The sequence below is a fragment of the Podarcis filfolensis genome (assembly GCF_964270895.1).
Source record: "Podarcis filfolensis genome assembly, chromosome: 11".
NCBI classification, from domain to species: domain Eukaryota; kingdom Metazoa; phylum Chordata; class Lepidosauria; order Squamata; family Lacertidae; genus Podarcis; species Podarcis filfolensis.
In genome coordinates, this window is record NC_139613.1 from 2,882,344 (window position 1) to 2,896,071 (window position 13,728).

A 13,728-nucleotide genomic window follows, 5' to 3' on the forward strand; every position below is an offset into this window, starting at 1 on the left:
GATTTAAGTGGATCTGCCCTCATTCACGTTTGCTGGTTTTTGTTTTTGTTTAAAAAAAGTGGTGGTACAATCAGTCATTCCACTCCAGGGTGATGGTCCGTCCTCTGACACCTCTTTTTACACGACACCTTATGCTGGCCTGGTTTGCACATTGTGCTAAGCCAAACACACATGCATGCAGGCTCTGGGCTCTGGAAGGGAAGAACTGAGGTTCCTTCACCCCAGTCATCTTGCTGATATGCAATCTGAGCTATGCCATGGTTTGGCTTGGTTTGTTATCTGAACCCCAGGCTCATGGCTTAGCTCTCCGGGATAAACCATGAGCTGTAAACCAGAAGCGAAAGCTTGGCTACTGCTCATAAATGGGCCTGGAGAGAGCGAAACCATAAGCCCAGCTTCAGATGGCTTGCTGAGCCAAACACACTGCTTCAACAACAGGAGAAAGGAAAGAGACTCTCTTTAGGGTATGTTTAAGCTGTTTAGTTGGCAAGCTCGGGCTTAATTTATGCTGGTGGGCCATTTTAAACTCTTCCATGATCCTGGAGCATTTTACGCACCTCCATTCAATGCCAAAAGGGACGCGGGTGGCGCTGTGGGTTAAACTACAGAGCCTAGGGCTTGCCGATCAGAAGGTCGGCGGTTTGAATCCCCACGACAGGGTGAGCTCCCATTGCACGGTCCCTGCTCCTGCCAACCCAGCAGTTCAAAAGCACGTCAAAGTGCAAGTAGATAAATAGGTACCGCTCTGGCGGGAAGGTAAACAGTGTTTCCCTGTGCTGCTCTGGTTTGCCAGAAGTGGCTTAGTCATGCTGGCCACATAACCCAGAAGCTGTACGCCGGCTCCCTCAGCCACTAAAGTGAGATGAGCGTCGCAACCCCAGAGTCGGTCACGACTGGACCTAATGGTCAAGGGTCCCTTTACCCTTTACCTTTACTATTCAATGCCAAGTAGTGATTTCACCATGATCACAATTGATTTCAACTGTGATTCCCAGGTAGGGAGAGGCCCCTGTCCATGTAGACCAGGCATAGGCAAACTTGGCCCTCCAGATGTTTTGGGACTACAACTTCCATCATCCCTAGCTAACAGGACTAGTGGTCAGGGATGATGGGAGATGCAGTCCCAAAACATCTGGAGGGCCAAGTTTGCCTATGCCTGATGTAAACAATGGACCAGTAGTCTGGATTCATATTAGGCAATTTACTATGTTCTTCCTATGCAGAGGGCATTCTTTGCCAGCGTGTCTACATCCCCATGACATGGTTAAGCCACAGGAATCTGCCTCCTTCCAGGAAAACAGATGAGCACGATTCTGGAAGTAGAACCAAATGAGCATTAACTAGCATTATCACATACTCAAGAGATATAATGAAAGACAATGAAGTAAATTAGCGCTTGCATTTCCGTCCTCTCAATTTAATTTAAATTTTTTTAAAAAAAGTTTTATTGAAGCATAGCAACAATTACTAACAACCCAAAAGCATAGTAGCAGGGATATTACGTCGTACCAAAGAGGAGGAGAAGGAGAAACACAGTAATATATCCATATTTCTCAAGCTGGCACAAATGGTGAATGTTGATCATCTAAGTGTAAAGCATAAGATGATATAGAAGCTGGGTTCTGCATCACTCTGGACATCTACAATTTGTATGTTATTTTTTCAGCAATAGCCAAAGTCTATGAGTTTTTATACCACAAAGACAAATCTAGATTTTCAAAAAATTTTGTGGCTGGCCTACTGAAATCGTAGCTGCAGATAGCATCCATGGGGAAAGTTCTTTAGAGTGACAAGCTCTAATTAGATAGTTGAGTATATCGCTTTAGTGCTTTGCTTTGTTTGAACCTCCTGGACATGCTAGCTTTTACAAGGATTTTTAACATTCTGTTTTTCCCCCCAGCTTACTGCTCACTAAATATTTAACAGTGCCATCAAGTGGCAAAAGCTTTTGTTAGCTCCAGATTCTTAGAAGCGCTCTGTGATTTGCAGCAACCAGACAAGTGAGAGGCGCTTCGGTGCAAAACATCTAATTTGTACATGTCAGCCTTCCTCAACCAGGTGCCCTTGAGATGTTTTGGACTTGTTTCCTTGGTGTGAGGTTTCTCAAGTGGGAGTTAAATGAATGCTTTGCTTTGCTCCTCTTTGAACGCTAGTGCCAGGCCAGTCTCCCTGTCCAGACATCTTCAAATGCACAACTGCAGACTGCTATCGCAAACACCTGCATGCAGAAATCACTACGCACTTCTCTGCCAAACAGACAAGTGTAGGGCTGCTAGACCGCCAGGGCTGATCTGAAGTCTCCAGGGCTACCTGCCCCCCTCCAACTGGTGGTACAGGGTTAGGCTCCCTAGAAGGGGTCGAGTACCATATTTTTCGCTACATAGGGCGCAGCGGACCATAGGGCGCACCTAGTTTTTAGGGGGGGAATAAAGGGGGGAATTATTCCCCCCCAGCCCCAAAGAGCAAAGAAGCCAAGACAGCCAGCGGGATCCATCCCGCTGGCTGTCTTAGCTTCCTCTTTAGCCACGCACAACCTCTCCAGCCGGGAGAGGCTGCGCACGGCTTCGTTTTTAGCCACGGGGCTGGGGCAGGGGAAGCCTGAGCTTCCCCCGATCCCAGCCCCCAGAACAGGTCCAGGAGCAGAGGCAAGGTTGTGCAGCCTTGGCACCGCTCCCGGAGCTTGTGGGCTGGGGGAGCGCTCCGAAGGTTTGCGGATAGCTGCCTGAAGCCCGGGGAGCGCAGTGGGAGTTGGCACTGCGCTCCCAGGGCTTCAGGCTGCAGGCTGCTATCCGCAAGCCTCCGGAACAACCGCCAGGCTCCGAAGGCTTGCAGATAGCTTCCTGAAGCCTGGAGAGCGAGAGGGGTCGGTGCGCACCGACCCCTCTCGCTCTCCAGGCTTCAGCGAAAGCCTGCATTCGCTCCATAGGACACACACACATTTCCCCTTTATTTTTGGAGGGGGGAAAGTGCGTCCTATAGAGCAAAAAATACGGTAAGTTTAGAAAGATGGGGGTTCAAGAGGTGTGAGAAATATTGCTTCAACATGTAAAAACAGCAGCATAATTGCATTATCATAAAGGGAAATATGATGCGCTAGGAACACTCCCCCCCCCCCCCGATACATCATCTATCAAGAGGCAGGCTTGGAGCGCTGATTATGTAAGGCTAGATAAACTGATAATTGCAATCACAGCCAAACACCACAGTGAGCTGATTGCAGATTGCCAGTTTTTAACCACCTTTCCTCTGACATTGGTGGTGTGTTCATGTGACTGCCTTAGATCACAGTGAAATTGCTGGAGTTTTCCCCCAGTGCCGTTTCACAGCTTTCCACATTAACTGTTCACCTTGGCAAGGCCTCTTTAGTGTTTAGATTCATTTCTGTGTGTTTGGTGGGCTTGAAGGGAATGAGATGGGGCGTTATCCCATGCAAAGGTATTCACAGTTTGGCTAGAGAAATTATGAGTGGTTTAAGGCATCCAAGCAATGTGAAGCTGGTTTGAGAGACAGGGCATCGGGCAGTAGCATTTTGTGAAAACTACAGGGTGCATGTGCATTTTGGAGAATACAGTGGTACCTCAGGTTAAGTACTTAATTCATTCCGGAGGTCTGTTCTTAACCTGAAGCACCACTTTAGCTAATGGGGTCTCCTGCTGCCGCCATGATGCCAGAACACGATTTCTGTTCTCATCCTGAAGCAAAGTTCTTAACCCAAGGTACTATTTCTGGGTTAGTGGAGTCTGTAACCTGAAGCAAATGTAACCCGAGGTACCACTGTATTGTCTGAACACAGATTAAAAGCCAAGCATTGGAAACACATCAAATACACAATGAAGTGTGAACATAGCCATGCACTGGGAATATGCTTTCTCTTGAGCACCCATGTACACATGTGTGTGCGTCTGCACAAACAGTACACTGAACATAACCCGACAAATTAACTGAGATTAGCAGCAATCTCTGCAAAGCCCCAGAGCCTATCTGAAGCCGAAGCTCTGGATGCAAAGCAGCGAAGGCCTGGAACTGAATTAGTCGGCTTGGGATTGCATCCTCATCAGCTGGGGAGCCGCATGTGAAAAGCGATAAGGAGGCCTTCTAAAGAAGGAAAAGAAATTGCTCTTTCCAGAGCAAACTGAAGAAATATGACAGGTGAGATTTGCACACCGAGGAAGGAGACTGGGGTGCAACAAACTTGGAATGTCTGGGGGCAGACCAAAAAGGAAGTTGCTTCCTTCTCTTTTCCTCTCTAGCCAGAGACAAGTGAAGTTTTCTGTGTTCTCAGATTCACCACTTGATTGGACTATGGCTGCGGGAAAACCAACCTTTGTTTAAAGAAGATAAGCAAGTTTCCACCCCTCGTAGCTTGGAAATAACTAGGAAGAACTATTGATCATAGAATCATAGAATTGGGAGATGCTGTCTAATTGTAGAGTTGGGAGATGCTGCAATGACAAACCTAGACAGCATCCTAAAAAGCAGAGACATCACCTTGCCAACAAAGGTCCGTATAGTTCAAGCCATGGTTTTCCCAGTAGTGATGTATGGAAGTGAGTGCTGGACCATAAAGAAGGCTGATTGCCGAAGAATGGATGCTTTTGAATTCTGGTGCTGGAGAAGACTCTGGAGAGTCCCATGGACTGCAAGAAGATCAAACCTATCCATTCTGAAGAAAATCAGCCCTGAGTGCTCACTGGAAGGACAGATCCTGAAGCTGAGGCTCCAAGACTTTGGCCACCTCATGAGAAGAGAAGACTCCCTGGAGAAGACCCTGATGTTGGGAAAGATGGAGGGCACAAGGAGAAGGGGAGGACAGAGGACGAGATGGTTGGACAGTGTTGTCGAAGCTACCAGCATGAGTTTGACCAAACTGCGGGAGGCAGTGGAAGACAGGAGGGCCTGGCGTGCTCTGGTCCAGGGGGTCATGAAGAGTCGGACACGACTAAACGACTAAACAACAAACAACAGAATTGGGAGAGACTCTGAGAATAATCTAGTCCAACCCCCTGCAATGCAAGAACATGCAGCTGTCCCATACAGGGGTTGAACCTGCAACTTTGGTATTATCAGCAACATGCTAATTGGGAACCACTGATCCAGGTTATTTCGGAGCATGAAATTACCTCCTTCAGCAGCTTCCATGTTGCCCAGCTTGAATCCCGCCCCCCCCTGGCCCTTGTCATTCCCTCCCCCTCCAAAAAAAAAAAACCTTTTCCATTTGTCTTCAGAGAACACACAGTCCAGTGTGGACACTTGAGATTCTACCTAGTTAGAATAAGATCCATCTGTGAGCGTGGGAGCTTTGCAGCGTTGCCATATTTGACCTACGCAATCTGTACGGGGGCTCACTCATGGTTTGATTGTCCATCAATTTGTATCAAGACAGTAGGATCCACAAAACAGATTGACGCAGTGCTCTTGTGTTCGAATCCTGTTTGCGGGTTTCCCTTTGGGGCCTCTGGCTGGCTGGACTAGATGGGCCATTGTGGCAGATGTTCAGGCACCACTTATGTTCTTTCCAGGCATTTCTGCTCTTTCCATAGGGAAGGGTCTGTAGCAGAGCACATCCTTTGCAAGCAGAAAGTCCTAAATCCAATCAATAGCGCCTCCATTTTTAAAAAAAAAGACTTTAGGTATCAGGTTGGGAAAGACACCTGACTGAGACCTTGGAAAGGTCTGCTGCTAGCAGGTCAGAGGGGCCAGAGTTCACCCACCTATTGCCGTCCAGATGGGCTGCAATGTCCATCAGCTGCGATGGCTGGAGCTGATGGGAACTGTAGTCCCAAACATCTGGAGGGCAGCAGGTTAGTTAACGCCAAAGTAGACAATATAGATTGACTGGTGGTCCGATATTAGCAGATCCAAACTAGACACAACAAGAAATGCATGTGGCTTTTTAATTAGGATTGCTTACTCTGGATGCCCTTCATGGATCACTGCCTTGCCATGGCGAAGGGGCTTGAATAACTCAGAGAAGCTATGAGCCATGCCGTGCAGGGCCACCCAAGATGGACAGGTCACAGTGGAGAGTTTTGGCCAAACGTGATCCACCTGGAGCAGGAACCCGCAAGCCACTCCAGTATCCCTGCCAAGAAAACTCCATGGACAAAGGCAACACTCACTGGAAGGACAGATCGTGAAGCTGAGGCTCCAAGACTTGGGCCACCTCATGAGAAGAAAAGACTCCCTGGAAAAAACCCTGATGTTGGGAAAGATGGAGGGCACAAGGAGAAGGGGACGACAGAGGACGAGATGGTTGGACAGTGTTCTCGAAGCTACAAACATGAGCCTGACCAAACTGCGGGAGGCGGTGGAAGACAGGAGTGCCTGGCGTGCTCTGGTCCATGGGGTCATGAAGAGTCGGACACGACTAAACGACTAAACAACAACAAGAATAACACTCTGGATGCGTTTAAATTGCCCTGTACGCTGAAACTGGCGGTGATGAAAAGGAGGTTGGAACAGTTCAAAATAAAGAATGAATAAATGAAATAAGCTCCATGTTATGTTCACTGGAACCAGCAGCTCAGCCCCATTTTTTGTTCCATCTGCGAAGAGTCTTCCCATGTTAGAAGCAAAGATAAACAGGAAGGTTCCTCTTTGAGTGGGAGCAGTAAAGTGCTTTGAAATTGAAGGATAATTTGAACACAAACAGGCAGTGACTGGAACAGCACATTCTTGCTGTAAGGCTATAGCACTTCATTGCAAACCGATGTTCTTATTGCTCCTCTAAAGGCTCATTGTTAGGGATTCCTCCAGCGCTCAGCGGCCTTACGATTGAAATACGGGTGCTTTTCGGAGCAAAAATAGCCCCTGCTTTGAAGTGGGAACAACCACTCACTAAATTGCAGGCTGCGCAATACGCTTCGCATTGGAAGAAGTTCTGGATGGAACTCTTCCTTATTCCTGTGTCTGTTATTTAAACAGTTCATGTTTAAAAGGAAATCATCCCAGGAATGACAAGGGCACAAAGAAGCATGAAGCTCTTTCGAGGCTAAAAGGGCACCCAAAGAAATGCAACATGAATTCCCAAAATGCATTTTATCTGCCCAGGACTTGAATTGGGAGTGAGACAGGCAATCCATTTACCACAAGAACTGGTTTATAAAGCAAAGAGTAGCATTTTCAACAATGGAAGAAAAATTATAACATGGTACTGGGCATGGGAATTCAGCCTCCCAGGAATCTCAAAAAAATAAAAGTTCCTAGCCCTCATGGACAGGAAGGCAAGCTTATTCCTCACCCCCAGTGTGGAATAAGATGGGGAAGAGGCAGAGTCACAGCCCCACAGCACTGAGGAGGGGCCACCAGTCCTACAGGCATCAGCGATGGCAGGTGAGGGATCCATAGTGATCTACTGCCACCCACTGGAGGGTGCAGATCCAATGCCTGTCCATGCTCCTTGCCTGTAATTCGCTGCAGTGCAGTTTTCTCAGGCTCCATCTGCTTATTTCCCCCCTTGTTCATAAATGCCACAGGATGGGGCTACATTGCTGGCCAATTAAAAATGAAATTGATATACCGGCTGGCCTGGAAGAAATTAGGCAAAGTATCGAAGAACTTAAATGACTGAACTGCAATCCAGCTTCTGGCTAGGATTGACGACATACTCCGGGACATTATTCTCCATGTGCTATATTTGTTCAGAGGGCGTGCAGTCTAATGAGGGTCGTCAGCTTCACATGTGCCTAGCGATGCTTTATGCTTTGGAAATGTATTAGTACAAGGGATTGCATTAGAGCATTCGTTCAGGCTGATTCGCAGAGGCTAATCTGCAACCTCCAGCAATCAGGCAGGAGAGCCTTTAGCCTGCTCTAATGATGATTCACAAGACTTTACGATATCATCAGGGTGGTCGCCCTGCCGGTGGGCAATGCCTTCACTTTCCCAACTCAAGCATCTCCCAGCTCCTTCGCACAACCAGAAGCTATGCCTGGCCAAATATCCAACTCAAAGCGCAACTCGCCACACAGCCAAGTGGCTGTCAGATGAAACCTGTCCTGTGGCCAAGCCATGAAACTGCCTTGTAACTGGGTTAGTCTGTCAATCAAGCCAAGGTCTGCTTTAGTCTGATGGGCAGTGGCTCACCAAAGCCTCAGGTGAGGATGGGGAAATCTGTCTATTTCGGATTCTCTCTGTTTCTCATTTTTGCAGTCATTGGTTTCCCACATTTCCACATGAATTTGCTTTTTTTGTTTTTAATGACGTTATGAAAATTCACCCACATTTTAGTGCCAGTTTCTCTTTATAATTTTGCCTGCCGTAGAACTATCCGCAAAGCAATTTCCCCTAATAATAACACGTTTTTGTACATTATGCCTGCTTGTTTTGTATCTTTACCATATACGTATATGTATACCTTTAGTCTAGTATATGCAATTTTTTTGTACACATTAGTTGGCTGCAGAACAGCACTTCAAAATCTGGGTAAACGTCTATTTCCAAGGATGGCTGTGTTTTGGTTTGCATGCTGCTTTTGTTTTGGACCTGGAAGAGGGCAGGATGGAATGTGAGTGGGGGCCAGGAACAAAACCCCAGCAGAAAATGGTTGCTGGCTGTATTAGTTGCTGAAAACCAGAGGAGGGGAAAATGCTCTCGTGCTCAAATCCTGCTTGCTGGTTTGACACAGGCATTGGGTTGACCACTGTGAGAACAGGATGCTGGACTGAGCAGCCTATGGGCCTCATCTTGCAGGTGGTGGTTCTTATGGGCTCATCTGGACAAGTTTTCAACAGCGTAGCTCCTCTCCTTCTCCTGACTGTCCCAATGAGAAATGACAGGATCAGCAGAAAGTGAGAAGGTCATTGGCAAAGGCACCTTAATGCCTTGTGCTCTAGTTCCATTTATGAGTTGGGTGTGGAGGGGTTATAGATGGGGTCTGCAGCATAACTTCCTTATGCTACATGTGGCTGTCCATGCCACCGAGTGAGCAAAACAGGTGTACGCACATGAAGACTTACGATAACAACAAATGCCAATGGTCAGAAAGGAAAGAAAGCAGGTTTTCTCAGGAAAGTTGGGCGGGTGTCAGCAGAAAGTATAATAATAATAATAATAATAATAATAATAATAATAATAATAATAATAATGTATTATTTATACCCCGCCCATCTGGCTGGGTTTCCCCAGCCACTCTGGGCGGCTTCCAACAAAACACTAAAATACAATAACCTATTAAACATTAAAAGCTTCCCTAAACAGGGCTGCCGTCAGATGTCTTCCAAAAGTCTGGGAGTTGTTGTTCTTTTTGACATCTGGTAGGATGGCGTTCCACAGGGCGGGTGCCACTACCAAGAAGGCCCTCTGCCTGGTTCCCTGTAACTTGGCTTCTCGCAGCAAGGGAACCGCCAGAAGGCCCTCAGCGCTGGACCTCAGTGTCTGGGCAGAACGATGGAGGTGGAGACGCTCCTTCAGGTATACTGGACCAAGGCCGTTTAGGGCTTTAAAGGTCAGCACCAACACTTTGAATTGTGCTCGGAAACGTACTGGAAGCCAGTGTAGGTCTTTCAAGACCACTGTTATGTGGTCTCGGCGGCCGCCCCCAGTCACCAGTCTAGCTGCCGCATTCTGGATTATTTGTAGTTTCTGGGTCACCTTCACAGGTAGCCCCACATAGAGCGTATTGCAGTAGTTCAAGCGAGAGATAACTAGAGCATGCACTACTCTGGCGAGACAGTCTGAGGGCAGGGAGGGTCTCAGGCTGCGTACCAGATGGAACTGGTAAACAGCTGCCCTGGACAGAATTGACCTGCACCTCCATGGACAACTGTGACTCCCAGGCTGCGCACCTGCACACCAACAGAAGCACGAAGCTATTCTGCTTCTTCGCTCTGACATTTTAGAGTAGCATAAGAAGGAAGCAAAACAAGCCTGGCTCCAGATCCTTGGAAGTGCCAGGGTGAAGACATGTGGCTGTCAGGGATCGAGCCAAAGGCAAGACCCTGCGTCACCTCCTTGGTCCAGGCAGCAAGGCTCAGTATTGACAGCAGTGAGCACAGCTTGCTCAGCAAGTGAAAAAAGAAGACTGTTTTGATATGCATTGACCATGCCTTCCCCAAAAGCCCAGAGGCAAGGAGCAGTAAGAAAAGCCGGACTCAGCAGACAGCACAGAGAAGAAAGAGACAAAGTGCCCTATGTGTCAGAAGTGGTCCAGGAGGAAACGCATCAGGCCTGGCAGGTACACGTTTGAAAAGCTCTCCTTGCACTATCAGTTAAGAAGAATCTCCATCGCCTCATTTTCAAACTAACTTACAAGAGCCGTGTCCCACGATAAACAAATCCTTGTACTTGGGGTTCCTGTAAGAAAAATAGGGCCATTAGCATTTAAGCCACCTAAATGGTATGCAGCGACACATGCTTATACTGTGCACGTGAATAATAATAATAATAATAATATATTATTTATACCCCGCCCATCTGGCTGAGTTTCCCCAGCCACTCTGGGCGGCTCCCAATCAAGTGTTAAAAACAATACAGCATTAAATATTAAAAACTTCCCTAAACAGGGCTGCCTTCAGATGTCTTTTAAAGATAAGATAGCTGCTTATTTCCTTCACATCTGAATGGACTTTTGTGGGTCTACAGATGAGGACTGTGTTCCTGGAGACACTTATTAACAGCAGTGTGTCAATGTGGGCCTTGTGCGTTCAGGCACTTTGGAAAATTCCTCCGGAATATTTTAAGCCAGATGACAAAATATGGGACCCTCGCCCAGTGCTTATGGATGTGGAGCACAGATCCAGATTTACGTCCCTTTACACCCATTCATATTTGATATTAAGGCCTCTATGACCTCCTGACTTGGCTTCCCTAAGCTTCTAGTTCAGCTTGTTAGGAAGATTTATCGGATGCTAGAAGCTCTGAGATGGAGGCAGAGTTCATTAAAGCCAGTGTCCATTGGTCAGTAGTAGAGACAGTGCTTTTTTCTGGGGGTACGCATTCCCCTAAACATTTTGTGAATCTAAGTTTGGCCTCATTGAGGGGTAGTATTTCAATATGAGTAGGAAAATGAGAGTACCCCTAAACATTTTTTTTTTTAGGGGAAAAAGCACTGAGTAGAGCTCCCGTTGTTCGGTCCCTGCTGCTGCCACCTAGCAGTTCAAAAGCACGTCAAAGTGCAAGTAGATAAATAGGTCCCGCTCCAGCGGGAAGGTAAACGGCGTTTCCGTGCGCTGCTCTGGTTCGCCAGAAGCGGCTTAGTCCTGCTGGCCACATGACCCGGAAGCTGTACGCCGGCTCCCTCGGCCAATAAAGCGAGATGAGCGCCGCAACTCCAGAGTCGGTCACGGCTGGACCTAATGGTCAGGGGTCCCTTTACCTTTACCTTTAGAGTGCATAAATGTTTTGCATACAAAAGGTTCCACGTACAATCCCTGATATCTCCAGCTTAAAAGGATCTGGTATAATGTGATGCGAAAGGCCTTCACCACAGAGTCTACAGAGGAACTTGCCATCGGCGGAGACAACACAAGGCCTCATGGACAGTCAAACCCAGCATAAAACATCTTACCTATGCTCCTAAAAGAAATAACCTTGCAGTTTCCAGGAGTGCCATTATCCTGGCTATAGGTGGCAAAACAACTAGACTGGCTGTTTCCTGGAAAACCACTGTATTTAGGAAATATTGTCGATAGGATTAACCGGGACTAGTAAGGACAGTCAAGAAAGATGTTTCTCAAATTCTGAACTCTGCTTCAATTTAAACAGGATTTTGTCCATGTCGAATGTGCTTGTTGCTTGTTCAGGAATATGCTAACCAATCAAGTGTAGTTGCTGACGGTTGCTCCTTATGTCGATTGGCAGTTTTCAGAGGGCCAAATTAATTAACTAGCTAATTTAAATACAACAATGTGCGATTTTTGCTGTGAAGCTGATTTGTGCACACCAGGGGGAAGAATCAAGGAAGAATGTGGCAAGGTATGGTCTCTGAACCACACACTGAATATGATTTTTTGCCCAAACCAAAGGAGGAGAGAAAGCTCTTGTGCCCAAATCCTGCTTTTGAGTTTCCCAGAGAACAGGATGCTGGTCCAGCAGGCACTTCTTATGCTCGTATTTTTTCTTTGGAATGAACACAAAGAATGATTTCCTCTGTTTCTGTCACCCCCTGGATTAGCTGTGGGATCCCAGGGCCATGCAACAGGCTGTCAGAAGGACCCCAAACCGTAAGACTGTGCCCCCTTTCCCCCTGCCAACAAGAATGTCTCCCTTTTGATTGGAGGCCAAGAAGAAGCTGAGGGAAAGGGCAAGACGCGTATTGTCAGAAATATGTTTAAATGGGCTTATAATAACTGAGACTCTGAACCAACTGAAGATCTTTAGAACATCTTGCTGGATTTTAAACTAAACAACTACACTGATTAAGTAAGGGATTACATTTACATATTGCAATCGGTGATTTAAAAAATTCACGGTATGCATTTCATTCAGCAACATCTGGTTAATAATAATAATAATAATTTATTTATACCCCACCCATCTGGCTGGGTTTCCCCAGCCACTCTGGGGTGGCTTCCAACAAAATATAAAAATACAATAGTCTGTTAAACATTAAAATCCAGCTCCGAGGGCCTTCTGGCGGTTCCCTCGCTGCAAGAAGCCAAGTTACAGGGAACCAGGCAGAGGGCCTTCTCGGTAGTGGCGCCCGCCCTGGGGAACGCCCTCCCACCAGATGTCAAAGAGAAAAATAACTACCAAACTTTTAGAAGACATCTGAAAGCAGCCCTGTTTAGGGAAGCTTTTAATGTTTAAAAGGGTTATTGTATTTTAGTGTTCTGTTGGAAGCCGCCCAGAGTGGCTGGGGAAACCCAGCCAGATGGGTGGGATATAAATAAATTATTATTATTATTATTATTATTATTATTATTATTATTATTAATCTTCCCTAAACTGGGCTACCATCAGATAGTTGTTTATTTCTTTGACATCTGATGGGAAGGTGTTCCACAGGGCGGGCGCCACTACCAAGAAGGCCCTCTACCTGGTTCCCTGTAACCTCACTTCTCACAGCGAGGGAACCGCCAGAAGGCCCTCGGCACTGGACCTCAATGTCCGGGCTGAACGATGGAGGTGGAGACACTCCTTCAGGTCTACTGGGCCGAGGCCGTTTAGTAAGCCACCTCTGCTTTATTGTCCCTTTAACTTTTGCAAAAATGTCTTTGCGTGGTCACCTGAAGGCAGCTGTTTTCAAGCCAGGGATATGAGCTGGTGGAATGTGACGCTAACTTTCACAAATGCATTCCAGAAAAGCCCATTTCTGCCAAGCAAACACATAAAAGTGTGTGTATTACAGTGACATTAAAAAAGGAAGATTGGAGGCTGTGCACTAACTGGGTAGCTCAAGCAGGTCTCTTTCACCCACTTCTACGAAAAATTTTGTTTGAATCCCCAAGCAATGAAGCAAAAGCAACCCAGGCGATACCAAACGCATGCCGTCCTTTCAAAGCGCTCTTAATGAAGCAATTGAAAGCTGCATGGAATCAACTCACCAGCAGAGGGCAGTGACTGCCAGTCTCTTGGCTTTATCATATTGAAACTTCCACAGTGGAAGGAGGGTCCCCAGGTTATCTCTGTACTCATCAGATGTGTCTTCGAAGTATTTGAAATCTAGGAAGAGGAACAATCACATTCAGAAATAGGTTTTTGATCCATGCACAGCTGGGCCAACGTGATCTACGGTCAGCGCCAGTTTTCACTTGACTCAGGTATAATAATAACAATAATAATAATTTA

At 46.7% G+C, this 13,728-nt stretch overlaps 1 protein-coding gene across 1 annotated transcript in view; it reads right to left on the reverse strand.

Annotated features, from left to right (window-relative positions):
- Nucleotides 1-13,728, reverse strand: part of DNAI1 (dynein axonemal intermediate chain 1) — a 176,819-nt gene that overhangs the window by 105,342 nt on the left and 57,749 nt on the right. Inside the window, exons 11-12 of the mRNA XM_083575630.1 lie at nt 13,485-13,602; nt 10,250-10,293 (exon numbers count right to left, since the gene is read on the reverse strand). Coding sequence (XP_083431756.1) covers nt 10,250-10,293; nt 13,485-13,602 — 162 coding nt within the window. The remainder of the gene's footprint in view (nt 1-10,249; nt 10,294-13,484; nt 13,603-13,728) is intronic.